This window comes from Heterodontus francisci, chromosome 26 (assembly GCF_036365525.1).
Source record: "Heterodontus francisci isolate sHetFra1 chromosome 26, sHetFra1.hap1, whole genome shotgun sequence".
NCBI classification, from domain to species: Eukaryota; Metazoa; Chordata; class Chondrichthyes; order Heterodontiformes; family Heterodontidae; genus Heterodontus; species Heterodontus francisci.
In genome coordinates this window covers 62816176-62842967 of record NC_090396.1, presented here as the reverse complement: position 1 = coordinate 62842967, position 26792 = coordinate 62816176, and the positions used below count along the sequence as shown (strand labels likewise).

Here is a 26792-nt window from a genome sequence, read left to right as displayed (position 1 = left end):
GGTATAAGGACTTTAACGATTCTCATGCAGGTTTTGTAAAAAAAACTCCTGTATTGGAAAAGTTTGCTGGTGAGAGAGAGCTTCTTGTATTCATAATAGCATCCAGTTAATCATAGTTCACAATAACTGGCGTCTGCTTAATTTAATTCAATGAAACTTTTCAAAAAGATTCATCGCGGTTCGATAATATGCGAGTCACATCTTACAAGAGGATGTCCCACTTTCCATACTGTTCAGTGACTAAAACTTTTACACACGAACATGGAAGGATGCGTTTAGAATGTCAAATCAAGGAAGAAAAAGATCAGTCCAGTTTAGTTAACATTAAAGGAAATTAACTGTCGCAAGGTGTGCAGGGGGAAAGCTGGAGAATCACCGTGAGGTGAGGTTTCCCCGTGAAGGACCGGGATGTGGGAACATTGATACAGAACACACTGTTGGGTGGAACTCTACCTGGTCACCACGTCAAACCTGGCGCTCTACTTCTCCCCATTTACTGTATTGGCCTCGCCAACAAAACGCCAAATGCGACAAATGAATGGACGTATATCATCAAACATGAACCTGTGTGCGTGTGTCGTGGGCCTGGGCGATGTGTTATGACTGTATTTTTGTCATATAGAATTCCATCAGCTGTTCATCTGTAAACCTGTGAAAGTGATTGAATTGGTCCCTTTGAGATGAGTGGTGGCCGCAGAATTAAGTACCGAGGCGGGAATTCCGCCAATGAAGATTTTGTGAGTGTGTGTGTGTGTTACGGGAAATAACCACGGTCTGCTCGACGCCAGAAGACACGTGATAAATTCGCATGAGTATCCTCAATGCCAGCTGTCATAAATATTCATGAGGCAGAATTAATTCATTAACTCTGGAAAGGAAAGGGCCGTAAAGCCATTAGTCACAACTTGTGCCGCCTTTTACCTCTAGGCGTTTTAAAATGTCAGTAAATGAAGCGGGAATTCTCCCTAGTTTTTGGATTTGCGGAGTGTGGGTGGAGACAGTGACATGAATGGAATGGAATATTCACATACCGAATGATTCAATTCCGCCACTTCAGTATAAATAATTCAAACAAATGAACATTTGATGTTTGAATGACTTAATATTCCCAGACATTTATTACTAAACTACATTGAATAGTTAAGGAAGCTCGATGTTTTGCATGTATACTTTTTATTGAAAAAGCTGTACTTTATCCCAAATCCACCTCTTTGTCAATTTCTCTGTTTTTAATCTGATCTCTGAATTATTTTGCTGACTATAAATCAAGTGATCTTCAGATGGAAGCCGGACCTTTGAGGGCGCATTTTAAAAAAAAAGGAAAACGGGAGACAGATGCAAATAATCTGATTTCAGCTTTGAGGGAGCAGACTCTATATTTCCCCCCTCCAAGTGCTGGGGGAGTTTGAAGCAGACGAGTTTAAGCAGATTTCGGATACTGCTTCAATCTCGTGGCAGCTAACACATATCGCCTTTGAAACGGTAATATTAATATGTGGGGTATTTAAAATGCATCAGCTTTCTTTCTAAGTATTCAACATTGACGTGAAACTGTAATCTTGACGCATTTAAATGTGGAAAAACTTGGGAGTCGGGAGCGAAAGGAAAGCGGTCAGACTTCTAATGAATTAAAAATGTCATCTTCAAAGTGCTCGGGGATTGCCATTTTTTTTCCCGAAGACGTGCACTCTTCACTCTCCCCTCTCTACTGGGACCCAACTAAAAGCAAGAGATGTTAACTGTCAGTGCGACTGACGTGGTCACAAGGCAAGAAATTGAGCAATTAAACTGGGATTCCACCCATTGCTGACGTGACCATGTGAGCCTCTATATAAAGGGTGCCTGCGCTCTGTGCACCGCGTCAGTTTTCGTGGACAGCTCCTTGGTGCTGAAATCGCTTGTGTAAGTCGCGGTCCCGCGGCAGCAGTTCCATCCTGTTCGAAAGATGTCCCGCGGAACCTTTTGCACAGTTTTCGCCCTTTCCTTCCTCGTGGCCAAAGCAGCGGCCCAAGATTTCTCCCAGACGCGATTTATCTGCACTTCCATCCCCCTGGACATGGACCCCATGTGCTCTGCTCCGATGCAGAACAGCGGTCCGGTGGAGGACATCAAGGGAACCATACTCCAGCTCCGGGAGACGATACTGCAACAGAAAGAAACGATTATGAATCAAAAGGAGACCATCAGGGAACTCACGGCCAAGCTCAGCAGATGCGAGAGTCAGAGTATGTCAGAGCCCTCGGTGAGTGAACACAAACCCAGGCAGGGATTCCGCAGGAAGCAGTCAGGGAACAGTAGAAATACCATGGGAGATCTCTCTCTAGCTCAAGCGGATACATTAAATCAACTTGGACAAACTTTACAATCACTCAAAACACGCCTGGAGAATTTAGAGGTAAATATAAGTAGAAATTAAACTTCTAAATGTCGTCAAACTAGATTAGAAAAAAATGTTGAGACGACCCAATCGGACATTAACTCATACAATGACCGATTGGAAGGGATTGAGAAGTTCCCTTACCAAATAGATACGATTTTGAAAAAAGAGTCCCTGCAAAACGTTTGTCCAAGTTACTGGCAATGAAACTTCGAGCTGATAATACGAAGTTGCAGTTTCCATTCTTTGTTAAAGTCACGAGACTGACCAGCTCGTATTTACATTAGTAAGATAGATATAGATTGGTCACAGAACTCAGGCGCTCTCATTCCGGCTGTCTTGGCCGTTTTGTTATTGCGATGTCAGTGCGATGCTCACAATGCAGTGTGTTTGCGTTGGACTTGTCTTCATCCTGTAATTAGCTTCTTACACCTTTGTGTTTTCTTTGTTGTTGTGTTCTCGCTAATGACAACAGCAATACAACCGAGCCAATATTTCCGTTCAGACAAATAGCTTGAAAGATCTCCTGCAGAACAAAATAGATGATCTAGAGAAACAGGTTCTGTCCAGAGTCAACAGTTTGGAAGAAACCAAAAACGTGGTGAGAAACGACTCAACGGAAAACAGGGGCAAAATCGAAAATGCTCTAAATTCTCTACACCAGAGGATCAGTGACTTGGAAAAAGGTTAGTTGTTGATTAGGAGACTCTGAACTCAAACACCTTGCAGCTATAACAACTTGTAAAGTGTAATGAATGGATGGAACTGTCAAGTCTTGATTATTTTTAATGTTATATTTTAGAAATTGTACATCCTGTAGATTCCCAGATATGATAAGCTACAGGACGGGTAAGGACTTTGGGAGGTGATCTGAAAATCTGAATTTTTGGTTGAGGACTCTGGTGGGAGGAAGCCAAGCGTGTAGGGGGAAGTATAGAGATATGGTAATATATTGTACCAATAAGTGATGTCTTAATTCTCTCTATTGATATCAAATGCTTATCCAGAACTGCAAGTCAGATAGAATGCGATCTAGTTTGATAAAGTTCAAAGGATCGTAAATACAACAGACCCCTTGTGCAATGGCTGTGCAGAGATTCAGCAATGCCAGTCCCCTCCCCCTCAACTCCTTTTCTAGCTCTTACTGCATTTGGCAGAGCCTATATTTAGCCTGTTGGCCACAGTCGGGATCTGTGGCAGTGGCGGAAGCCGCGCAGCAGTTTCCTGGGCTGGGTTCCGCCTGAGCCCCAGGCGCATTACGGCAGCATTCCAGCACTGTAAACAATCTGTTTCACAAACCTTAATCCGGATGGCCGAGTGCAGCTACCGCCTCCACTCCCCGCCGCCCCACCCCCCAGCCCCGTGTTGCTGCAATGTGGATTGCGCAGCGGCCTCCTACTATAATGGAATCAAAGATGTCCCAGGACGCCGCTCACATGACTGAGATTATACTGCGAGATGCGTTGATGGGGATTAATCTGGACTGACAGTTATGTAAGAAATGATTGTGATTCAGCATCTGAATAATGCAATAGAACCAGGAAAAAAAAAACGGTGCCTCTATACAACAGGCAATCAATGAGGAGTAGGCATTGCTTCAGATATACCGTTGTCACAAGGCGGTAGATTCAATTCAATGATTTAAGTAGCATCAAGGCGACCGCAGGTGCTGTAAAATGTGCACAGTACAGTGCATTCCTTATTTGTTTTTTTTTTGCAGGACAAAGAAATTCAAGACCTACAGATAAATTCCAGATCACGTTTCCTTTAAGAACCAACTACATGTACGCGAAGGTGAAGAAGAGCCTACCTGAGATGTATGCCATGACTGTCTGTATGTGGCTTAAGTCCAACGCTTCCCCTGGGGTTGGGACCCCGTTCTCCTATGCTGTCCCAGGACAACCTAACGAGCTGGTTCTCATCGAGTGGGGGAATAACCCGATGGAGATTCTTATCAATGACAAGGTAGAGGAGCAGTGAGCCATGACCTTAAGGCGTATCATTTCCCTTTAATGGAGATAATTAGCTATTGGGCAATAAATCATAGAAACAGTAGTAGGCCAATCGGCCCTTGAGCCTGTTCTGCTGCCATGAGATCTTGGCTGATCTGTATCAAACAGTCATCATCCCGATTCAAATATGCACCCAAAATATTCAGCTGTCGTTCCATTTATTTAATGCAGCATCGAAGTAGAAGGAATAATGGTTGTTCGTTTTTTTTTTCCTACAATGTCCCGGAATCTTACTTGAAAACATTTTCATAATTAGGTCACCAATATACCTCTAATCTCAACCCTTGCAGCAAAAGGCTTTTCCTAACGAATCTGCTATAGTTAGCGCCACAGAAATGTAGGACATCACTGTTGTAATGCATCCGTAGTTTACAGCGATATGGACTGAAATCAGCTGGAAGGTTAATAATGCTCCACTTCAATCATCACTTTATGGGACGGGTAACTAGCATTTCTCAATTACAGCAGTAATTACAAGTGGACATGGAGGAACAACACGTCAACACATTAACATTTCATTTTTTTTTTACAGGTGGCCAAACTCCCTTTCGTTATTAATGATGGGAAATGGCATCATATCTGTGTTACTTGGTCAACAAGAGATGGCGTTTGGGAGGCTTACCAGGATGGATTGAAGAGGGGGAATGGTGAAAACCTAGCACCGTGGCATCCCATTAAACCAGGTGGAATCATGGTTTTGGGCCAAGAACAGGTAGTTTATCTGACATAGAAAATAACAGTACGAAAAAGAGCGTCATTAACGCAACCAGACTTTGCACTTGAACAATTAAGCGGAGTGACCATCCAGCTGGATACTCTTGCACTTCCATGTGATGTAAATATTACAATTGTCGCAAATAGCTTCAGGGTTAACCCAACGGCAGAGGACAGTCAGCACCGTTGGAAGAAGCAGAACAAAAGCTAACAAATTGGTTACAATGGCAAAAATCAATCAATCAAAGACATAACGCTGAGTGTATGGGAAGGATGACCAGGAGCAGTGGTGGTTAACTGTACAGAAATAGATGGGTTGGCCTGTTAACTCAGGGTGGTAGATTCACAAACAGGTTAGAGCGTCCCAAGTGGGCCATAGATCGAATTTCCCGAATCACTCAGCATGGTGGGGGGCGGGGTTAGGTGAATAAAATGGATGTAAATTCTGGTCCTGATAATCTTCCTGCATTTCTTGTAATATTATCCCGTGTCACCCTTTAGCGAGATTAATTAATGGATATTTTTTTCCAACAATGTCTGGGAGGTGTAGTGGATTGGATACCGATGGCACTTATAAACCAAGACAGCTTGAGTGCTTTGTAAGTTTAGAAAACTTTCTGCTCTTCGACCTCTCCTTTTGAAAGCAACCTTGAAATCCTGCCCAGATATTTGTATACAGAATTCCTCCTCTCCTCGCCCCCTCCCCACCCCACCCCACCCCACCCCCCGGTAACTGCAGTTGATGTTGGCGTTGTGCTGTGTAAACATACTTATTTGGCCTGTGGTGATGTTCCATGATGAAAGAAATAATAAACACAACTACCATTTGTATGCTGGTCCTCGAGAAAATTAACGGATTCTTGGACATTGTAGTATAAAGGGGAATATCAGCCTCTTTAACAGCGATTGGGATTCATTTTAACTTCTTAAACTGTATATCGGAGGTGTGGATGGGGTGGGGGGGGGGGGGGTGTCAGGCACACAGTGAAATCAGCAAAACTAATCATCTGGGGCCATTCTTGTCCGCCTGGTTTCAGTTTTCTCAGGGCCAGCAACTTTTATGTGGTAAATGGAGTGGAGAGGCACGTAAATGGGCAGAGACTCTAGTTAATGAAACTTGTTATTTTTCTACCTCCTTCTGAATTAGGATACATTAGGAGGTGGGTTTGATGCCACACAGGCCTTTGTGGGTGAGATGTCCCACTTTCACATGTGGGATAGAGTCCTAACTCCAGGAGAAGTCTACAGCCTGGCAAACTGCAGCGCCAAGACCTTGGTGGGCAATGTCATTGCATGGACTGAAGCCAACGTCGACATCTATGGTGGCGCTACTAAGTGGACATTTGAAGCGTGCCGGCAGATCAATTAATCAGTCAAAGGGACTATCTTTTACGGGCTCCAAAATCAACTGTCTTTTTTCAGGAATAAAACTTAAAAGAATTTTGTGCAAAAAAGTTATTTAAGTTCGTAAAATATTTACAATACCTTGTCATGACAAGTGGATCATGCTTCTCAGGCGTAATATAGAGAGAGCATCAAAGGATTCTCTTCTCGACCTTCAACTGACAGCCAACAGTACCTGAGGAAAGCCACGAGCTTTAAGTGTCTGATGGCATGTTTACTTGATGCCAATTAGCCTGAGTGCCTTTGGCAGGTGCAAAATGCAACAAGTAGTTTTTTTTTCTCGTTTCTGTTTGCATAATTCAAAAAATAAATACATCATTTGAGATAATTGCGTTGTAGGAACATGTCTTGCTAAAAATAAAATTGCTATGACAATGTATGCTTTACTGCAAAATACACTCAAGTATTAACGAAGGCACGGCTAAAAATGCTGAATACGCATTGGTAAACTGAAGGTGTAGAATAACTCGAGCGCTTTTTTAAACAGCCCATCATATCACATCACAGGCTTACGGCATGGCGACTAATACAAAATATTATGTGTTTATTTTGTAATTCATTCTGAACAGCAGTTCATCCAACTGGAGACTGCCAGAGAGAAAAAAATAAATGTAACGTTACGCCCTCTAGTGAGAAGGATTATTTTTTCTAAAGGAAATTTTGCAAACGTACGTTTTTATTAAATTTGATGCCTGAGTGAGGATTTTTCCCCAAAATTATTTAGATGATATAAAATATTGTTTGTGCCAGACACTGGTTCTTTGCAAGTAAAATAAAGTATTTATAGATGTAAATATTGTACAATATGAGGAGGGTATATGTACCATAGACCGTCACATTCAAACCAAAGTTGTAAATATTCCGACTTCAGATCCCCATACTATCAGTAAATTTCATTTCTGAATAGTGTTGACGATTAGAGATTACATTATACAACCATTTCTTAAGAAAGCGCTATGTTTTTATGTCATTAACGCTTTTTTCATTTAATGCAAATGTGACATGTACTGTCAATTTTATTTTTACACAATAAAGAAAAAGAGAAAAAGATCACTGGCATCAATCACTGTCGTTTTTATTCTGTGACAAAGTAATTCTTCAAAAGGTTTGGAGTGTCGGGTGCGTGCTGCAAGGATATAAGGATGTCAGGCACATTGAATCGTCCTTATGACCATATTTCAGACCAGGGCAAAGAACTTTTAGCACTTCCCATGCATAACTATCTGTGACCGTTCTACCATACAGTCTATCTGTTTTGTTTACACCTTAACAGGAAGCTGGAGTAGTAGCCAATTGTTAACGAGGAATGTTGAGTGCAGCATGAATAGTAGCAATGTCTCATTGCAATGAGAAACCCTGACCGAATTAAGCGCAGATTGTAAAATGCTGAGCCTTGACAAAAATGATCAAAAACAAGCGCTGTGAGAGAACTCAGACCTGTGAGTTGTGCTGATAACAACACATGACCTCAGACCGCCAGTGGTTATCAGTTAGTTGTTCATTATATTAAAAAGACAACTTCTATGTTAACCATGGAGACCAGATATTCATTGACCTAGCATGGTGACTTCCAGAAAACAATTCATACCCTACCTTTCCTTTGCCATTATACAATATATATGCAAAAAAAGGTTTTATCTGTTTTATCACATCCCACAATTAGTTTTTCCCTGACTGTTTTAATTACTAACTGTAGATATCATTCGGCAGCTGAGGTATCCAAAGACAGGGCTAGAAAAAAACACTAATTGTTTATTGATTAGAAGCTTTATCACATTAATTGGTGCATGCTATTGCATGCCCAAATAGATTCTCCATCTAGTGGCCAGAGAAGTGATCATGTTTATCCCAGGTAACTGGCAGGTGTGTGAGCTAAGTATCAATCAGTTCCTTAGTTTTTTATGTATATTACTCGAAAGTTTAAAATTCTCCATTAATTCCCCAAGGTTCAGTGCAAGGAGCACTGTTATTTTTGATGTTCATTAATGATCTGGACTTGGGGATACAGGGCATATTTTTGAGATTTGCAGATGACACAAAACGTGCAAGTATAGTAACAGTGAAGAAGATAGTAATAGACTTCAACAGGATATAGAAAGGCTGGTGGAATGGGTGGATGAAATGAAATTCAAGAAAACTGTGAGGTGATATATTTTGGTAGGCAGAATGAGGAGAGATAACCAAGCTAAATGGTCCAATTTTAACAGGGGTTGCGAGAAGTGAGAGACCTGGGGGTGTTGGTGCACAAACCTTTGAGGTGGTAGAACAGGTTAACAAAGCATTTAATAAAGCAAATGAGATTCTGGGCTTTATTAATATAGGAATAGAGTACAAAGGCCAGGAAGTTATGCTAAACATATATATAACATTAGTTTGGCTGCAGCTGGAGTATTATGTTCAATTCTGGGCAGCACATTTTAGAAAGGATATGAAGGCTTTGAAAAGGATACAGAAGGGATTTACTCAAATGGTTCCAGGGATGAGGGATTACAGTTACGTGGACAGACTAGACAAACTGGGATTGCAGGGATTTGGAGAACAGAGTTGGGGTGGGGGGGGGGGGGGGGGGGGGAGAGGGGCACTAACTGGATAGCTGTGTGAAAAAGCCGGGACATACTCAATGGCCAAATTACCTTCTTCTGTGCTGCTCTATTCTACAATTCTGTGAATTAGGTAGACAATGCAGAATATTCTCCTTATTACATATATAAATTAAGAGTTACAAAAATGTTTGACTTTTTCTAATTAAAAGGGAATTGTGTAAACTCAATATTAATAAAACATTAGCAACTAGTTCCAGAATACTTTACTGTTCTGTTATTTTGCAGTTATCAATTATAAACTTAGCTGATCATAATTACAGAATTTGTGAACACACACTTATCAAACGGAATCAATGAATTTAGTTGTTAATCTTCAATACACACAGAGCTCTCCCCATGAAATAACATTTTATCAGCCATGAATTGTATTTATTAAAGCATTGTACAATTTGTAAAGTCCAATCAGACACTCCCTATGGTACACAAAAATATTTTATTATTGTAATATCTAACTGATTCATTATACATTTTAGTGTCTAATGTACTGCACCTAAAGGCTGTAATCACTGAAGTTCTTTTACTGACCTATATAGGAAGAATATTGCAAACATCAGTCAAAACAGCTTTCTACGTTACACATATATTGCAGTAATTTCTGTTAAGTGAATAATCTATCTGGAAGCCCACTTTATTCATGTCAGAAACAGACATTTGAATTGAACCAACATTCATATTTGAAAGCTAGTAAAGGTAGGGTTCCAGCCAGCAATTTACTGCACTGAAAAATTTGTGAAATATATTCCAATTTACTGTATCACCAAACTGAATTTGAGTAATTTTCAAGAGCAGTTTATAATTTATGCAAAGTACACATCAGAATATCTGTAGTTTAGATTTGTTTCCCTTGATCTGGTCACAACCGTGGCCTCATGTTAACATTCATATTCCTACCATGTGACATGGGGCTTGAGCAACTCTGCAAATCTTGAGGGTTTAATAAGGAAACTACGATGATGGTGGTGGAAGGCATAACACTTCAATGGTAAAACTAGAACAAAGAATCTTAGGAATGGTAGACATCATAACAGTATGGATGAGAGCTTGTGCAAGGCTATACATTGCTCCTCGGCATCAGAGCGATATTATTCAAACTCCTTGAAAGTTCTGGAATCTTTTCATATATCCTGACATCAAATATTCTCTAAGTCCTGCATGATAAATCAAGAAATCACCTGATACCAATTTCAGCAACTTCATAATTAAGATTGTTTTTTAGGCAAAACTCACATTGCTCTGAATATTAAACACACCCGGGTCAGGTGTAGCAGGGGTTTTTGATATACAGTCAGTCTACAGTTTAACTGACAATAAGCTAAGACTGTGACTCCTGATAAGGAACTGATCTAGAGTTTCAGATTGAGCAGAGGTATGTGATCTGCTCCCAAGTTTTAGAGACTGCAATGAAACTATTGTTTGACTTCACTGGTCTGCTTTGTCAAACAGTTGCACTGTTAGAGAGGTAAAAAAAGAAAAGAAATACTTGCATTATTTAGTGCTTTTCATGAAGTCAGGACATCCCAAAGCGCATTACAACCAATGAAGCTCTTTCCAAGTGCAGTCACTGCTGTAATGTAGGGAACATAGGTGATGTAATGTAGGTGATCTAATAATACTGTTGCACACATTGTCAATGTGGTACGACAAAGCTACATGTGCACTGGGTAGGTAAGAACTCTCCTGAATCTTCAATGCAAATTGGATGAAGCTGATGCACAAGGATCAGTCATCACTTGACTCTGTTCCAAATATAAATGGAGCATAATTTACCCTGCCCCAAAAATATGCCTCAGCCTCAACATCAGAAGAAGACCCACTACTGCACTGGTGTGACAAGTCAGCTATTGTGTAAATTGCCAATGGGAAAAATTGAAAGGAAAGAAGCAACAAGAAGACAGCAGAGCACATGATTCACTGATGTCAAGGGATGGTTCGAAGTCAGTGAACCAAAAGTCATTCAGGATATTAATATAAAAGCAAAATACTGCGGATGCTGGAAATCTGAAATAAAAACAAGAAATGCTGGAACCACTCAGCAGGTCTGGCAGCATCTGTGAAAAGAGAAGCAGAGTTAACGTTTCGGGTCAGTGACCCTTCTTCGGAACTGACAAATATTAGAAAAGTCACAGGTTATAAGTAGGTGAGGTGGGGGTGGGGCAAGAGATAACAAAGGAGGTCGAGATTGGACCAGGCCACATAGCTGACCAAAAGGTCACGGAGCAAAGGCAAACAATATGTTAACGGTGTGTTGAAAGACAAAGCATTAGTACAGATTAGGTGTTAATACACTGAATATTGAACAGCAGCAAGTGCAAACCTGAAAAAAAACAGTGGGTAAGCAAACTGAACAAACTAAGATGAAATGAAATAAATGCAAAAAAAAATAGTAAAAAATGTAAAAAAGAATGTAAAAAAAAAGGAAGAAAAAATAACTAAAAATGAAAGTAAAATGGGGGGCTGTCATGCTCTGAAATTATTGAACTCAATGTTCAGTCCGGCAGGCTGTAGTGTGCCTAATCGGTAGATGAGATGCTGTTCCTCGAGCTTGCGTTGATGTTCACTGGAACACTGCAGCAATCCCAGGTCAGAGATGTGAGCATGAGAGCAGGGGGGAGTGTTGAAATGGCAAGCAACCGGAAGCTCAGGGTCCTGCTTGCGGACTGAGCGGAGATGTTCCGCAAAGCGGTCACCCAGTCTGCACTTGGTCTCCACACTGTGAGCAGTGAATACAGTATACTACATTGAAAGAAGTACAAGTAAATCGCTGCTTCACCTGAAAGGAGTGTTTGGGGCCTGGGATAGTGAGGAGAGAGGAGGTAAATGGGCAGGTATTACACCTCCTGCGATTGCAGGGGAAGGTGCCATGGGACGGGGACGAGGTGGTGGGGGTAATGGAGGAGTGGACCAGGGTGTCGCGGAGGGAACGATCCCTTCGGAATGCTGACAGGGGAAGGGAGGGGAAGATGCGACTGGTAGTGGCATCACGCTGGAGGTGGCGGAAATGGCGGAGGATGATCCTTTGGATATGGAGGCTGATGGGGTGAAAAGTGAGGACAAGGGGAACCCTGTCACGGTTCTGGGAGGGAGGGGAAGGGGTGAGGGTAGAGGTGCGGGGAATGGGCCGGACACGGTTGAGGGCCCTGTCAACCACAGTGGGGGGAAATCCTCGGTTGAGGAAAAAGGAGGTCATATCAGAAGCACCGTCATGGAAGGTAGCATCATCAGAGCACATGCGTCGGAGACGGAGAAACTGGGAGAATGGAATGGAGTCCTTGCAGGAGGTAGGATATTCACTGATATTCACTGATATGGTCACCAAGCACCAGATAGGAGGCAACACCTGAAGAGAGAGAGAAGAATTTCATACCATATATCCGAGCTAAATTAGAATCCAGGTTCCAGAGACACATGGACAGCAAGGCCGAGTCTCAAGAAAATGGCTTGAAGATTATGTTGGAGTGAAGATTTGGCAAGATCAGCTCAATAATTGTAATCCAGTTCCAGCATATTTTCTACTATTCTTTTTCCATTGGCTGAAAGGTTTCCCTCTCTGAATAATGAAATTGTACAGGATACAGCAGTTACTGTAACTTCAGGCATCTTCTCAGATCTGTAGAGCTCTCTCCACCTGACCCGTCCAGACAGCAAACTCTCTGTTTTAACAGGAAAATTATGAATCTCACCAGAATTCACGTGGACCCATGAGCCTCACTGTGTTCACTTCCAGTCTTTGCATGGAGATTCCTCACTATTCAGAGCTTCCGGAATTAGCCATGCCCCTTGACCAACTTTCTGTCCAGATTGTCCGCTCCTTAAAATAATGCCGACACAGTGGATTGTGGCCAAACTGAGGCATTGTGGCTGCTGGCAATACACCTGCACTATTGTGTTCCTGTGGATAGTACTTGAACTTTGTCTGATTGAAAGTCTTTTCTATCACTCACACTGCGAAGAAGTTAATAGGGTCCTTGATGGCTACATGGGCAGCACTTGCTCTATAGGTAATCCTGCCACCTGACCCTTTCATACAGTTGCCTCCATTACGTGAGTAATGTACAAAAGTGTTTCCCCCTGGAAAACAACACTCTGTGACCTGCTTGAAGCACCGGTGGAACAAACTCTCACTAATGTCGCAAATGTCACCAATGGCTTGAAAGGATCCAGTTGCATGAAAGTTTGATGCTGTGGTGATTTTCAAAACAACAAGTAGGACTGTCCCTGAGTGAGATGGGGTTTCAGTAGACAGCATAATTCCCTCATGAAGCCAGTTAGTTCAGTTGGCTAGCGTGTGGTTCAGAACAACGCCAACAGTGCAGGTGCAATTCCCACTCTGACTGAGGTAGACTTGGGGACCTACCTCTTCACCCTGCCCCTGTTGGTGAAATATGGATATTAGTCTGTGATGCTGACACAAGCAGAAGTTGAGATGCTGAAAGGAGGTTTCCTCAGACATACCCAAGTGGATTTGCCCAGCTTTGAATAGATGGTCCCTGTGCTGAGTTCTGGTTGGGTGTTAGATACCTCAGATACCAGTGCAACTGCCTCTTCTTCCCCCTGCCTGAACTTCTCTTCCTGCTCCAAGTCAGTGATAGCCTGAGGCAGGTCCAAAGAGTTGCCCATCGTGAACTGTGTGGGTAGTGCTCAGGTTTGCAGCAGTTGGCAGAACAGTGCTTTACCAACAGGTCCATGCAAAAGGGACAGTTTGAACTGCCAAAAATTCAGCAGCAAATGATTTAAAAAATACAAAGATCAATAATGCAGAAACATGAGTATGAAAAAATCAAACAACGCTGCAAAATCCAAATTGGCAAAAATCCCTCCGTTCCAATTTTAAGAACTCAAGTTCTGAAGTGAACAGCAAAGGAAGCTGAGAACTGTCTGTTTTCTATTGGTGAACAGTGCTTCAAGAGGGTTCAGAACATAGCCAGTTTCTTGTGGGGCTTATTTCATTTAACTTCCATTAAATTCAGGGTTGTAATGACACCAAGGCACATACTCAGTGCAGCCTCCCTACCCGATTCTACAATGAATGTGGGCAGAATATACAGGATCCACTCCCTGAGTGCAGCATTGAGGAACTGACCCAAGTGTGCTAGAGTATTGCATCATCCAGTCCCTAATTATTTTATTATGTTCTAATGTCCTTTTGTCTTTCTGACGTCCTGTTGTGCTCTGACCCCAGTCATGAGGGAGGTTGGAAATATATTTTGGCCGATTCCTCAGAGAATTAAGAATAACCACCATTTCTCTTTGCCATCTCTCCGTAGTTGAGACTGAGTTGGAAATCACAGATTGAACCCATGTCTTACTACTGCATACAGTCCCTGTCATTTTATTTCTCTCATTTTTTCTTCAAAGTGTTAACTCCTGCTGTGATATTGTTTGGTGGATGGCAGCTGCCCTCCAACACATCAAGCAAATGCCCACCCAAGTGTAAGATGAGTCAATAACTATGGGTCACTGAATAGTAATCAGGAGTGGGAAACCTGGTTGATTTTTTTCCTCCTTCCTGACCCAGAGGTACTGAGGACTCCTGCCTGGCAGAGATTGGTTAACTCAACATAGTTTGCGGATAGAACCTGGAACCTTCCTGTTCTGCATGGCTTAATACTACACTGGCTAAGGTTGATTGGGTAGATAGACTAAATGGTATTGTGGTAAATAAACATTTAAAGAGGCAATTCAAAATGTTTAACAAAAATGCATTCCAGTGAGAAAGATCCATCCATGGCTTTCTAAGGAGGTTAAGGATCGTATTAGATTAGAGAAGAGACTTATAATGTTGCAAAGAATAGTAGTAAGTCTGAGAATTGGGAGTGTTTCAGAAACCAGCAAAGGGCCACCAAAAGTTGATAAAAATGGAAAAATATAGAATATGAGAGTAAACTAGCCAGGAATAGAAAAACAGTTTGTAAGAGCTTTTTGAAGTATATAAAAAGTAAACGTTAGTCCCTTAGAAGCAGAGACAGGAGAAATTATCAGGAGAATGAGGAAATGGCAGAGACATTGAACAAATATTTTGTGTCTGTCTTCACAGTAGAAAACACAAGTTACATATCAGGGTGGCGCAGTGGTTAGCACTGCAGCCTCACAGCTCCAGGGACCTGGGTTTGATTCTGGGTACTGCCTGTGAGGAGTTTGCAAGTTCTCCCTGTGACCGCGTGGGTTTTTGCCGGGTGCTCCGGTTTCCTCCCACAGCCAAAGACTTGCAGGTTGATAGGTAAATTGGCCATTATAAATTGCCCCTAGTGTAGGTAGGTGGTGGGAATATAGGATTACTGTAGGGTTAGTAGAAATGGGTGGTTGTTGGTCAGCACAGACTCGGTGGGCTGAAGGGCCTGTTTCAGCGCTGTATCTCGAAATATAAATAAATAAAATAGAGGGTAAACTAGGGGCTAATAAGTGAGGAAATTAAGGTAGTTAATATCAGAGAAAAAGTACTTGTGAAATGCAAGGGGCTAAAATTTGACAAATCCCCAGGACCAGATGGCCTACATCCTAGGGTTCTAAAAGAGGTAGCTGCCGAGGTAATGGATGCACTGGCTATAATTTTCCAAAATTCCCTTGATTCTGGAACAGTCCCAGCAGATTGGAAGTTAGCAAATGTAATACTGCTATTCAAGAAAGAAGAGAGAGAGAAAACAGGGAACTACAGGCTAGTTAGCCTGACATCAGTCATCCAGAAAGTGCTGGAATCTATTATTAAGTAAGTCTTAGCAATACACTTAGAAAAGCATAGTATGATTAGAACAAGTCAACATGGTTTTACGAAAGGACAATTCTGTTTGACAAATTTATTGAGCTTTTGGAGGATGTAACTAGTAGGGTAAATAAAGGGGAATCAGTAGATGTAGTATACTTGGATTTCCAAAAGGCATTTGATAAGGTGCCACACAAAAGGTTAGTACATAAAGTAAGGGCTTATGGAATTGGAGGTGATATATTAGCACGGATAGAGGATTGGTTAATGGACAGGAAGTAGAGAGTAGGGATAAAAGGGACATTTTCAAGTTGGCAGGCTGTGACTAGTGGAGTGCCGCAAGAATCAGTGCTGGGGCCTTGGCTAATTTCAATCTATATTACTGACTTAGATGAAGAGACAGAGTAATGTATTCAAGTTTGCTGGTGATACAAAGCTAGGTGGAAATGCAAGCTGTGAGGAGGACATAAAGAGGCTGCAAAGAGATATAGACAGGTTAAGTGAGTGGGCAACAAGGTGGCAGATGGAGTATAATGCGGGGAAATGTGAGGTTATTCACTTTGGTCATAAAAATAGAAAAGCAGAATATTTTTTCAAAGGTGTGAAACTTGTAAATGTTGATGCTCAGAGAGACTTGGGTGTACAGGTACAGGGAACACAGAAAGTTAGTGTGCAGGTACAGCAAGCAATTAGGAAAGCAAATGGCATGTTGGTCTTTATTGCAAGGGGTTTGGAGTACAAGAATAAAGACATCTTGCTACAATTCTATGGGGCTTTGGTGAGACCACACCTGGAATATTATGTGTAATTTTGGTTTCCATATTTAAGGAAGGATATGCATTGGAGGCAGTACAGCCAAGGTTCATTAGATTGATCCCTGCAATGAGAGGATTATCCTATGATGAGAGGCTGTATAAATTGGATCTATATTCTCTGGAGTTTAGAAGAATGAAACATTCAAGATTATGAAGGGGCTTGACAGGGTAAATATAGAGACGTTGTTTCCCCTGGCTGGGGAATCTGGAATAAGGGGGCACAGTTTCAGGATAAGGGGTCGATCATTTAGGACTGAGATGAGGAAACATTTCTTCACTCAAAGGGTCGTGAATCTTTGGAATTCTCTCCCGCAGAGGGTTGTGGATGCTCCATCATTCAGTATATATATTGCTGGGATAGACAGAGTTTTGGTCGCTCAGGGAATCAAGGGATATGGAGTGCGAGTGTGGAAGTGGAGTTGAAGCCCAAGATCAGCCATGATCATATTGAATGGTGGAGCAGGCTTGATGGGCTTTGTGGTCTACTCCTGCTCCTATTTCTTATGTTTTTATGTACGCTTGGTGGAGGGGAGGTGGGGTGGGGTGTGGGGTGGGGGGGGGGAGGTTAATTCATTTCTCAGTAGCTTGACAAAAGGCAATTGACCTAAAACGTTAACTCTACCATCTTTTCTCCATAGCTGCTGCCTGATCTGCTGCATGTTTGCAGCATTTCCTGTTTCGCTGCCTGTTCCTTCATGTCTCTTGTGTTGGCAAGTCGAGAGTTGCTGGACTATTGTGTCACTAAGGTTCAGTCAGGATAAAACTACAGTAAAACCTAAGAGCTCTGAGTTTCTAAGCTCCAGCTCAAAACCAACGACTGACAGACTAGGCCTTTATTTTATTCCATGCTACCTGGCCTGGGCCTGGTATACCTAGCTTCCTTCTGGCACTTGCATCTTGTTTGGATTTTTTAACTTCTTTTATCCCACTTATCCCTCCCTCTCTCAAAGTTCTCCCACAAAAACGCCTCCAGCAGTCTATTGCTCATTTGCTCTTTTGTTACCAGAATAAATCCAGCATTTGCTCAAACCTTACTCCTTTATGCAATGCTCTCAGTGCAGCTTGACATGCCCAACATTATGTTGGAGTGAATTCGGAGCAGTACTGTGCAAACTGGAGATGGAATTCTCTGTGGCTGGGCTCAAAAGGCAGTAGCAAATCATTGTATTGCAGGGTGATGTGTGTATCTGTCAAACAGATGGATCGCAGTGAAGGTGCCTGTGGTGTTATGGGTTCTTTTTTAGCCTGACACAAATGCATGGATGGGATTGCACAAGGACAGGGACATAAAGCAAGGATTGGTCAGTGTTACACACCCATCCTGATACTCAGTTCTAGTGACTTCAATTGAACTGAAGTTTGGGTGTGTCCTTTAACAGGTGCTCATGCCCAATTCACCCCCATGGAGTTATAAACATTTGAGTCTGAATTAGCACAAAGGTGAGGACATTCCCCTGCACATGCAGCTCCTCACCTGTCTGCTTCAAGCACCCTACTTCCTGTTGGAGGCAGTCCTTCTGCCCTCTGACTGTCATAGTAAAATTCTTTATCGTGGATAGTTCCGCAGTGCCCTACAGCGATACCTACAGGGCAAGTTAGCATCATCCCCAGTGTGTATCAACAGGATATTCAACTCTGGAAGCATCATGGCCAAGCTGATCCTGACATCCAGATGGAGGTGCACACTTATTTTCCAGCATGGGTCAGTGCATAGCAATCAGGACCAAGAATCCTGATGATTTCCTCCTGGTCCTGGAGAGATTGAGGCCAGTTCTAGGTCACTCTGCAAAGACTGGTCAACACTGACTTGGCACTCATCTCAGCCACCATTTCATTGATGCTCCGTGATTGGAGACTGCAGTGGTCTGGCCATCATGTATTGCGTCAATGTGGTGTTTCCAGGTTTTTCAAATTCCTAACTGGGTTAGCACTGAGCCTTACAGAGTTAACTCTGCTTCTTGTTCCTCCCTCAGAATCACAATCAGTATGTTGTACTTTATCTCACATTCTGTTAGGCTTATATAGCCTCAATCTGAACTCTTATCATCTGGCATTCTGGTTGCTTTGGTCTCAGAGGACAGTTCTGCAATCAATTATGAATGAGTACTTTTCTTGCTTAAAGGGTGATGGGTGATACATATTTGATGCTGTAGCCATGGTATTACCTTAATGGTGTTAGCAAGGAATTGGACTGTAATTTCTTTGTAACTACCTTCTTTTAAAAATCACTTAAGGTTCCCCTTCTTATTACTTGGTGAATAGGTGCAAGGTGGCATGTACTTTTAGTTTTCATACGTAAAGATTGATTCAGTTCCTCTTTAATGGGACAGATGTGGAAACTGTGCGTATGACACTCTGGTGTCTTATCTATCAGCTGTCAGAAATCAAGGCAGAAATTGGAACAAGCACCAAAGTGGGCAGAGATCTGATGTAATGGATCTTCATCTGATTTCCCACTGTCAAATTCTGATTAGCACTGCATAGCAAGGCGGAAGATCTAGCTAATGATGCAAAACAATCACAGAAGCACAAATTGTTACAGCACAGAAGGCCATTCGGCCAATCATGTCTGCACCAGCTCTCCGAATGAACAATTCGTCTAATGCCATCCCCTCGCCTTCTTCCCGTAACCCTGCACATTCTTCCTTTTCACATAACAGTAGAATTCCCTTTTGAATGCCTTGATTGAACCTACCTCCTCCACACTTTCAGGCAGTGCATTCCAGAATTTAACCACTAGCTGTGGGAAGAAGTTTTTCCTCTCGTCTCTTTTGCTTTTTGCTTTTTGCTCTTGTACTCTATGTCCCTAATAATAAAGACCAGGATACCGTATGCTTTATTAACTGCTCTCTCAATCTGCTCTTCAATGACTTATCCACATATACCCCTAGGTCCCTCTGCTCTTGCAGCCCCTTTAGAATTGTATCCTTTATGTTATATTGTCTCTCCATGTTCTTCCTACCAAAATGGATGACTTCAAATTTCTCTGCATTGAACTTCATCTGCCACTTATCTGTCCATTCCACCAACTTGTCTATAACCTTTTGAAGTTCTACACTATCCTCCTCAGTTCACAATTGTTCCAAGTTTCAAATCATCTGAAAACCTTGAAATTGTGCCCTGTACACCAAGGTGTAGGTCATTAATACGTATCAGGAAGAGCAAGGGTCCAAACACTGACCCCTGGGGATCTCCACTGCAAACCTTCCTCCAGTCCAATGAACATCCATTAACCACTACTCTCTGTTTTCTGTCACTCAGCTAATTGCATAACCATGTTGTTGCTGTCCCTTTTATTCCATGAGCTATAATTTTGCTCACAAGTCTGTTGTGTGGCACTGTACCAAAAGCCTTTTGAAAGTCCATGTACACCACATCAACAGCATTGCCCTCTGTTACCTCTGCAAAAAACTCAAGCAAGTTAGTTAAACATGATTTTCCCTTAACGAATCTGTGCTGGTTTTCCTTTATTGACCGATATTTGTCCATGTGACTATTAATTTGGTCCCTAATTATTGTTTCTAGAAGTTTCCCCAACACCAAAGTTAAACTGACTGGCCTGTAGTTGCTCCACAATTTCAATTCTCACTTCCCTCAGTATCCTTGAATGCATCTCATCTGGCCCTGGTGCTTTATCAACCTTAAGTATAAACAGCCTATCTAATACCTGCTCCTTATCAATTTTTAATCCTTCTAGTGTATTAATTATCTTCTCTTTCACTGTGGCCTGGGTAGCATCTTCTTCTTTGGTAAAGTATTCATTTAATATGTCAGCTAATCCCCCTGCCTCCATGCGTAAATCCCCCCTTTGGCCCCTAATCGGCCCAACTCCACTTTTTACCACCCTTTCACTATAGAAGACATTGGGATTCCCTTTTATGTTGGCTGCCAGTCTATTTTCATACTCCCTCTTTGCTTCTCTTATTTGCCTTTTCACTTCCCCTCTGAACCATCTATATTCAGCCTTGTTCTTGGTTGAATTATCTACCTGACATCTGTCATAAGCTCACTTTTTCTTCTTCATCTCTGTCTTCCAGGGAGCTCTGGATTTGTTTGCCCCACCTTTCCCTTTCAAGGGAATATACCTTGACTGTGCCCGAATTATCTCTTCTTTGAAGGTAGCCCATTGTTCGGCTATTGTTTTTCCTTCCAACCTTTGATTCCAATTTATTTGGTCCAGATCCGTTCTTACCCCATTGAAGTTGGCTTTCCCCCAGTTACTTGTTCTTACTCTAGATTGTTCTTTGTCCTTTTCCATAATCAACCTTAACCTTATGATACAATGATCACTGTCCCCAAAATGTTCTCCTACTGATATTTGATCCACTTAGCCCACCTCATGCCCAAGAACCAGGTCCAGCAGTGCCTCCCCTGTCATTAGACAGCTGAGAACCAGCACTCTCCTAGTGCAACAACACCAGGTAATGTGTGGTCAGCATTCTTGACATTCTCTCCTAGTGCAACAACACCAGGTAATGTGTGGTCAGCATTCTTGACATTTGCACACTTAGACACTCTGCTTGTGGCACCATTGATGTTATTGCTTACCTTGTGATGTTAAATTTCAAGTAATCTAGTTAAAATTTGTTTGGGTATGTGTGTGTACGTGTCTGTGTGTTGTGAATTTATGTGCTGTGTGCACACAATTTCATTTTAGGAGAAGGATTGGGTTATAAGTATACTTGGTTTGAGGGCAGCCAATGTCATATAACCTGAATTTTATATTTATCTTTTATGTTGGCTCCACAACATATGGGTCATTCTCTATCATTAAGCCATCAATTCTAGTATTCACTTTACATCCTGTAGGTAAATATTTTCAAATCTGCAGAGCACATGGTCTGCATATTAAACTATTTCCTATAATCAGCTGTACCAATCTGAGGATAGATGATTTATAACAGAAAACAGACACATTAAGAGTTCTTATGGAATAAATACTTGATAGGGTATTAGGGGCTAATAAGCTCAATCTCTCTGTATGTCATTATTGGTAGGTTTGGATATTTCTTTGTAGTGTAATTGGACCATCTTTGCTCAGGTGCATCTACTCACTGAGTTCAGTGCAACTTGCGCTGCTTGCCTTGTGCTGAACCGAGTCTTTGATGTGATGCTAAATTTCAAATTTGTTAAGATTTGTTTGGGTATGTGTGTGTACATGTGGGTGTTTTGTGTGTTTATGTGCTGTGTGCACACAATTTCATTTTAGGAGAAGGATTCGGTTATAAGTATACTTGGTTTGAGGGCAGTTTTATAATGACAGTTTCTATACCTGTAAACGTTTACATCAAAATGGACACTGCGACGTTACATCTGTCACTCATAGAACTGCACCAAAAGGAAATGATGCAGGAAAAATAATTATATCCTAATGCAGTTAGACAGCATATTATGTGGGTGATTTTCTACTCTAGGTGCAGAGCAGCATATGCTTGAAGCGCATATTGGAATATTGAGTGTGGAGGATAGCACACCCACAATGCCCAATTTCCTATCCATTAGAATTAGCCCTTATGTATACTGTATGGACTAAAGCTCTGTCTTAAGAAAAGGGATTGATCTTTCTACCTGTGAACAAATGAAATTACAAAGAACCTCTGGAACTGTCTCGAGTTTTACTTTTGAATTAATCCAGTTCCAAGATTTTCCGGATGGTCTCATGGCTGAAGGCACTAATCAGGTGTTGCACTAAGACATGCAGACTAGAAGCGCAAAGGGTAATTCTAGTCAATGTTGAGTTCTTTGTTCCCAGCTGGGTCAGTGGTTGGCCTCAGCACCCTGAGCTACAAATGGGGATGGGGGAGGAATCACCCAAGGTTCCTGCTTTTCTTTAAAAGCAAAATGCAGCAGATGCTGGAAATCTGAAATAAAAACAAAAAATGCCGGAAACACTCAGCAAGGTCAGTCAGCATCTGTGGAGAGGGAAACAGAGTTAACGTTTCAGGCATCTTCTGTTGTTATTTCAGATTTCATTTGCTACTCAGTGACCAGTGCTGGAAAGGGCATATGTTTGGATGTCAGGTGAGAACAGAATCAGGCTTATGATGAAAGGTCAATGACCTGAAATTCTGTGATGCTGCCTGGCCTGCTGAACATTCCAGCACCTTCTGTTTTCATTACAGAATCAGGCTTGACTGGCATCCTGTGTGATTAAATAATCTGCTGCTATTCACTATCTATTCATGCAGAACAGCCACTTGGTTAGGCAGTAGAGGGTTGCTGGCACCCGTGGAATTTTACCCCAATGAAAGTCAGTTCCTTCAGGAGAAGGGGCAGAAATCTGATGAAGTGATAGAAAGCAGTAGTTTGCAGGGTAATAGTAAAACAGAAAATGCTGGAAATACTCAGTAGGCAGCATCTGTGGAGAGAGAAACAGGTTTAACATTCCAGGTCGAGGACCATTCATCAGAACTGGAAAAAGTTAGAGATATAACAGTTTGTAAGCAATTACCGAAGCAGTGAAACTACGGTAAGGTTGGTGGGGGAGGGGATGAAGGAACAAAAGGGAACGTCTGTGATAGGGCAGAAGAGATTACATTTTTGTTTATGGGATGTTGGCATCACTAGCTAGGCCAGCATTTGTTGACCATCCCTAATTGCCCTTGATAACTGAATGGCTTGCTAGGCCATTTCAGAGGGCAGTTAAGAGTCAACCACATTGCTGTGGGTCTGGAGTCACATATAGGCCAGACCAGGTAAGGACGGCAGATTTCCTTCCCTAAAGGGCATTAGTGAACAAGATGGGTTTTTACAACAATCAAGATAGTTTCACGGCACCACTACTGAGACTAGCTTTCAACTCCAGATTTTTTAGTAATTAATTGAATTTATATTCCACCAGCTGCCATGGTGCAATTTGAACCCATATCCCCAGGATATTAGCCAATGCCACTAGATTACTAGTCCAGTGACATTCCCATTATGCCACAATCGCCCAAAAGGATTTTTTTTAAAATATTGATTCATGGGATGTGGGGGTGCAAGGCAAAAGGAGATGTTAACGGGACAAGTAAAGAAACAAAAATGAGCTCTAGAGGAGGTATAAATGGCAACAAATTGCATGGTGATGTATGTTACAATGATAACTTACATTTATGAAGCATCTTTAAAGTAGTAAACTTGTGCTCCTACTTTTAAAAAATGTTAGCATATTAATACTGGATTACTACCAGTGCCATGTGCTAGAGAGCATAGGAATAGGAGGATTGATCAATTGAACATGGGGCTGGAGAATTGGTGTAGGAGGGAGGGCATCAGATTTCTGAGGTTTTGGGAACAGTTCTGGAGCAGGTGGGACCTGTACAAGATGGACTGGCTACACCTTAACAGGACCAGAACCAATATCTTCGCAAGGAGATTTGCGAGTGCTGTTGGGGAGGGTTTAAATTAGCTTGTCAGGGGGATGGGAACCTGAGGGGTAGCTCAAATTGGAAGGAAGAAAATCTGGTAACAGGAGGTAGAAAAGTAGCAAGTAACATTAGAAGGCAGGCACAACAAAGGCGAGCATCCACTAGGCTTAGAATGCAGAATGTCAAGAAGACAAGGTTAAGGGCACTCTACCTGAATGCACGCAACATTTGCAACATGGTAGATGATTTAAAGGCCCAGACAGAGGTAAACGGGTATGATCTAATTGCCATTACGGAAATGTGGCTACAGGGTGACCAAGACTGGGAACTGAATATTCAAAGATATTCGACATTTGGGAAGGACAGGCAGAAAGGAAAAGGAGGTGGTGTTGTGCTGATAATAAGGGATGGGATCAGTACATTAGTAAGGGAGGATCTCAGATTGGAAGAACAAAATGTAGAATCTGTTTGGGTGGAGCTAAGAAACAGCAAGGGGCAGCAAACATTGGTAGGAGTTGTTTAAGGGCCACCAAACAATAGTGGTAGTGTGGGGCATGGTATTAATCAGGAGATTAGAGAAGCATGTAGCATGGGTAATGCAGTAATCATGGGTGATTTCAATTTGCATATAGACTGGGTAAACCTAATGAGCACTAATGCTATGGAGGACGAGTTTCTGGAATGTGTTAGGGATGGTTTTTTAGAACAGTTTGTTGAGGAACTGACTAGAGAACAGGCTATTTTAGATCGAGTATTATGTCATGAGTAAGGGCTAATTAACAATCGTGTTGTAAAAGGGATGAGTGACCATAATATGATGATAGAATTTTACATTATGTTTGAAAGTGAGGTAGTTCAATCTGAAGCCAGGGTGTTAAATTTGAATAAAGGAAATTATGAAGGTATGAGGGGCAAATTGGCTGAGGTGGGTTGGGAAAATACATTAAAAGGTATGATAGTACATAGGTAAAGAAGTATTACATAGTTTACAGCAACTATACATTCCTTCAAGGTACAAAAACCCCAAAAGTAAAGGCAGTCAACCGTGGATAACAAAAGAAGTTAAGGATTGCATAATATTAAAAGAAAAAGCCTATAAAGTTGCCAGAAATAGTAGTAAACCTGAGGATTGGGAGGATTTTAGAATACAACAAAGGAGGACGAAGAAACTGATAAAGGGAGAATAGAATATGAATGTAAGCTGGTAAAAAATATAAAAATGGACTGTAAAAGCTTCTATAGGTACATAAAAAGGAAACATTTGGCTAAGACAAATGTGGGTCCATTACAGGCAGAGTCAGAAGAATTTATAATGGGGAATAGAGAAATGGCAGAGAAGCTAAATGATTACTTTGTGTCTGTCTTCACTGAGGAAGATACAAGAAATCTCCCAGAATTAGAGATCCAAGGGATTAGGAAGATTGAGGAATTGAAGGAAATTAGTATTAGTAAGGAGGTTGTATTGGAGAAATTAAAGGGGCTGAAGGCTGCTAAGTCCCTAGGACCTGATATTCTACATCCCAGAGTGTTGAAAGAGGTAGCTATGGAGATAGTGGATGCATTGATGACCATCAGATTGGAAGGTCTCAAATGTCACCCCACTATTTAAGAAGGGAGGGAGAGAGAAAACAGGGAATTACAGACCTGTTAGCCTTACATCAGTCATTGGGAAAATGCTAGAATCTATTCCAAAAGATGTGATAAATGGACACTTGGATCTGATTAGGCATAGTCAACATGAATTTATGAATAGGAAATCATGTTTGACGAATCCGTTGGAGTTTTTTGAGGATGTTACTAACAGAATTGATAAAGGGGAGTCAGTGGACGTGGCATATTTGGATTTTCAGAAGGCTTTTGATAAAGTCCCCCACAGGACGTTGGTTCGCAAAATTAAAGCACATGGGATAGGAGGTAATATACTGGCATGGATTAAGGATTGGTTAACAGACAGAAAGCAGAGAGTAGGGATAAACAGATCATTCTCGTATTGGCAGGCTGTGACTAGTGGGGTACCACAGGGATCAGTGCTTGGGCCACAGCTGTTCACAATATATATCAATGATTTGGATGTGGGGACCAATGTAGTATTTCCAAGTTCATGGATGACACAAAACTAGGTGGGAATGTGTGTTGTGAGGAAGATACAAAGTGGCTACAAGGGGATTTGGACAGATTTAGTGAGTGGGCAAGAACGTGGCAGATGGAATATAATGTGGAAAAATGTGAGGTTATCCATTTTGGTAGGAGGAATAGATGTGCAGAGTATTTCTTAAATGGTAAGAGATTAGAAGGTGTAGATGTACAAAGGGACCTGGGTGTCCTTGTCAATAAGTCACTGAAAGCTAACATGCAGGTGCAGCAAGCAATTAGGAAGGCTAATGGTATGTTAGCCTTTATCGCAAGAGGATTTGAGTACAGGAGTAGTGAAGTCTTGATTCAATTGTATAGAACCTTAGTTACACAGCACCTGGAGTACTGTGGTGCAGTTTTTGGTCCCCTTACCTTAGGAAGGATATTATTGCCATAGAGGGATGGCGGGACTATCCTATGAAGAGAGATTGGGGAAACTGGGCCTGTAATCTCTAGTGTTTCAAAGAATGAAAGGTGTTCTCATTGAAACCTACAAAATACTTAAAGGGATAGACAGGGTAGATGCAGCTGAGATGTTTCCCCTGGTTGGGGAGTCTGGAACCAGGGGACACAATTTCAAAATAAGGGGGAAGCCACTTAGGATCGAGATGGAGAAATTTCTTTGCTCAGAGGGTTGTGAATCTTTGGAATTCTCTACCCCAGAGGGCTGTGGAAGCTCATTCATTGA

The 26792-nt window shown here is 41.8% G+C and overlaps 2 protein-coding genes across 2 annotated transcripts in view; one reads left to right on the top strand and one right to left on the bottom strand.

The window, feature by feature from the left end:
* The first annotated feature begins 1876 nt into the window (after positions 1 to 1876).
* On the top strand, positions 1877 to 6884 carry nptx1l (neuronal pentraxin 1 like). Its single transcript, XM_068058714.1, has 5 exons — positions 1877 to 2395; positions 2853 to 3063; positions 4098 to 4342; positions 4922 to 5101; positions 6251 to 6884. The coding sequence occupies exons 1-5, from the start codon at positions 1946 to 1948 to the stop codon at positions 6470 to 6472; spliced, it is 1308 nt and encodes a 435-aa protein (XP_067914815.1). The 5' UTR covers positions 1877 to 1945; the 3' UTR covers positions 6473 to 6884.
* A 5543-nt stretch (positions 6885 to 12427) lies between these two features.
* LOC137384399 (endonuclease V-like) overlaps positions 12428 to 26792 on the bottom strand; it is a 282278-nt gene continuing 267913 nt past the window's right edge. Inside the window, exon 9 of the mRNA XM_068058394.1 lies at positions 12428 to 12447. The gene's annotated coding sequence lies outside the window, so the exon portion shown is untranslated. The remainder of the gene's footprint in view (positions 12448 to 26792) is intronic.

Excerpts from the sequence above, each read along its gene's own strand:
- nptx1l (XM_068058714.1), top strand. The coding sequence starts at position 1,946 with ATGTCCCGCGGAACCTTTTGCACAGTTTTCGCCCTTTCCTTCCTCGTG. Across the intron at positions 4,343-4,921 it reads AGATTCTTATCAATGACAAG|GTGGCCAAACTCCCTTTCGT; the intron begins GTAGAGGAGCAG and ends TTTTTTTTACAG. Across the intron at positions 5,102-6,250 it reads TGGTTTTGGGCCAAGAACAG|GATACATTAGGAGGTGGGTT; the intron begins GTAGTTTATCTG and ends CTTCTGAATTAG.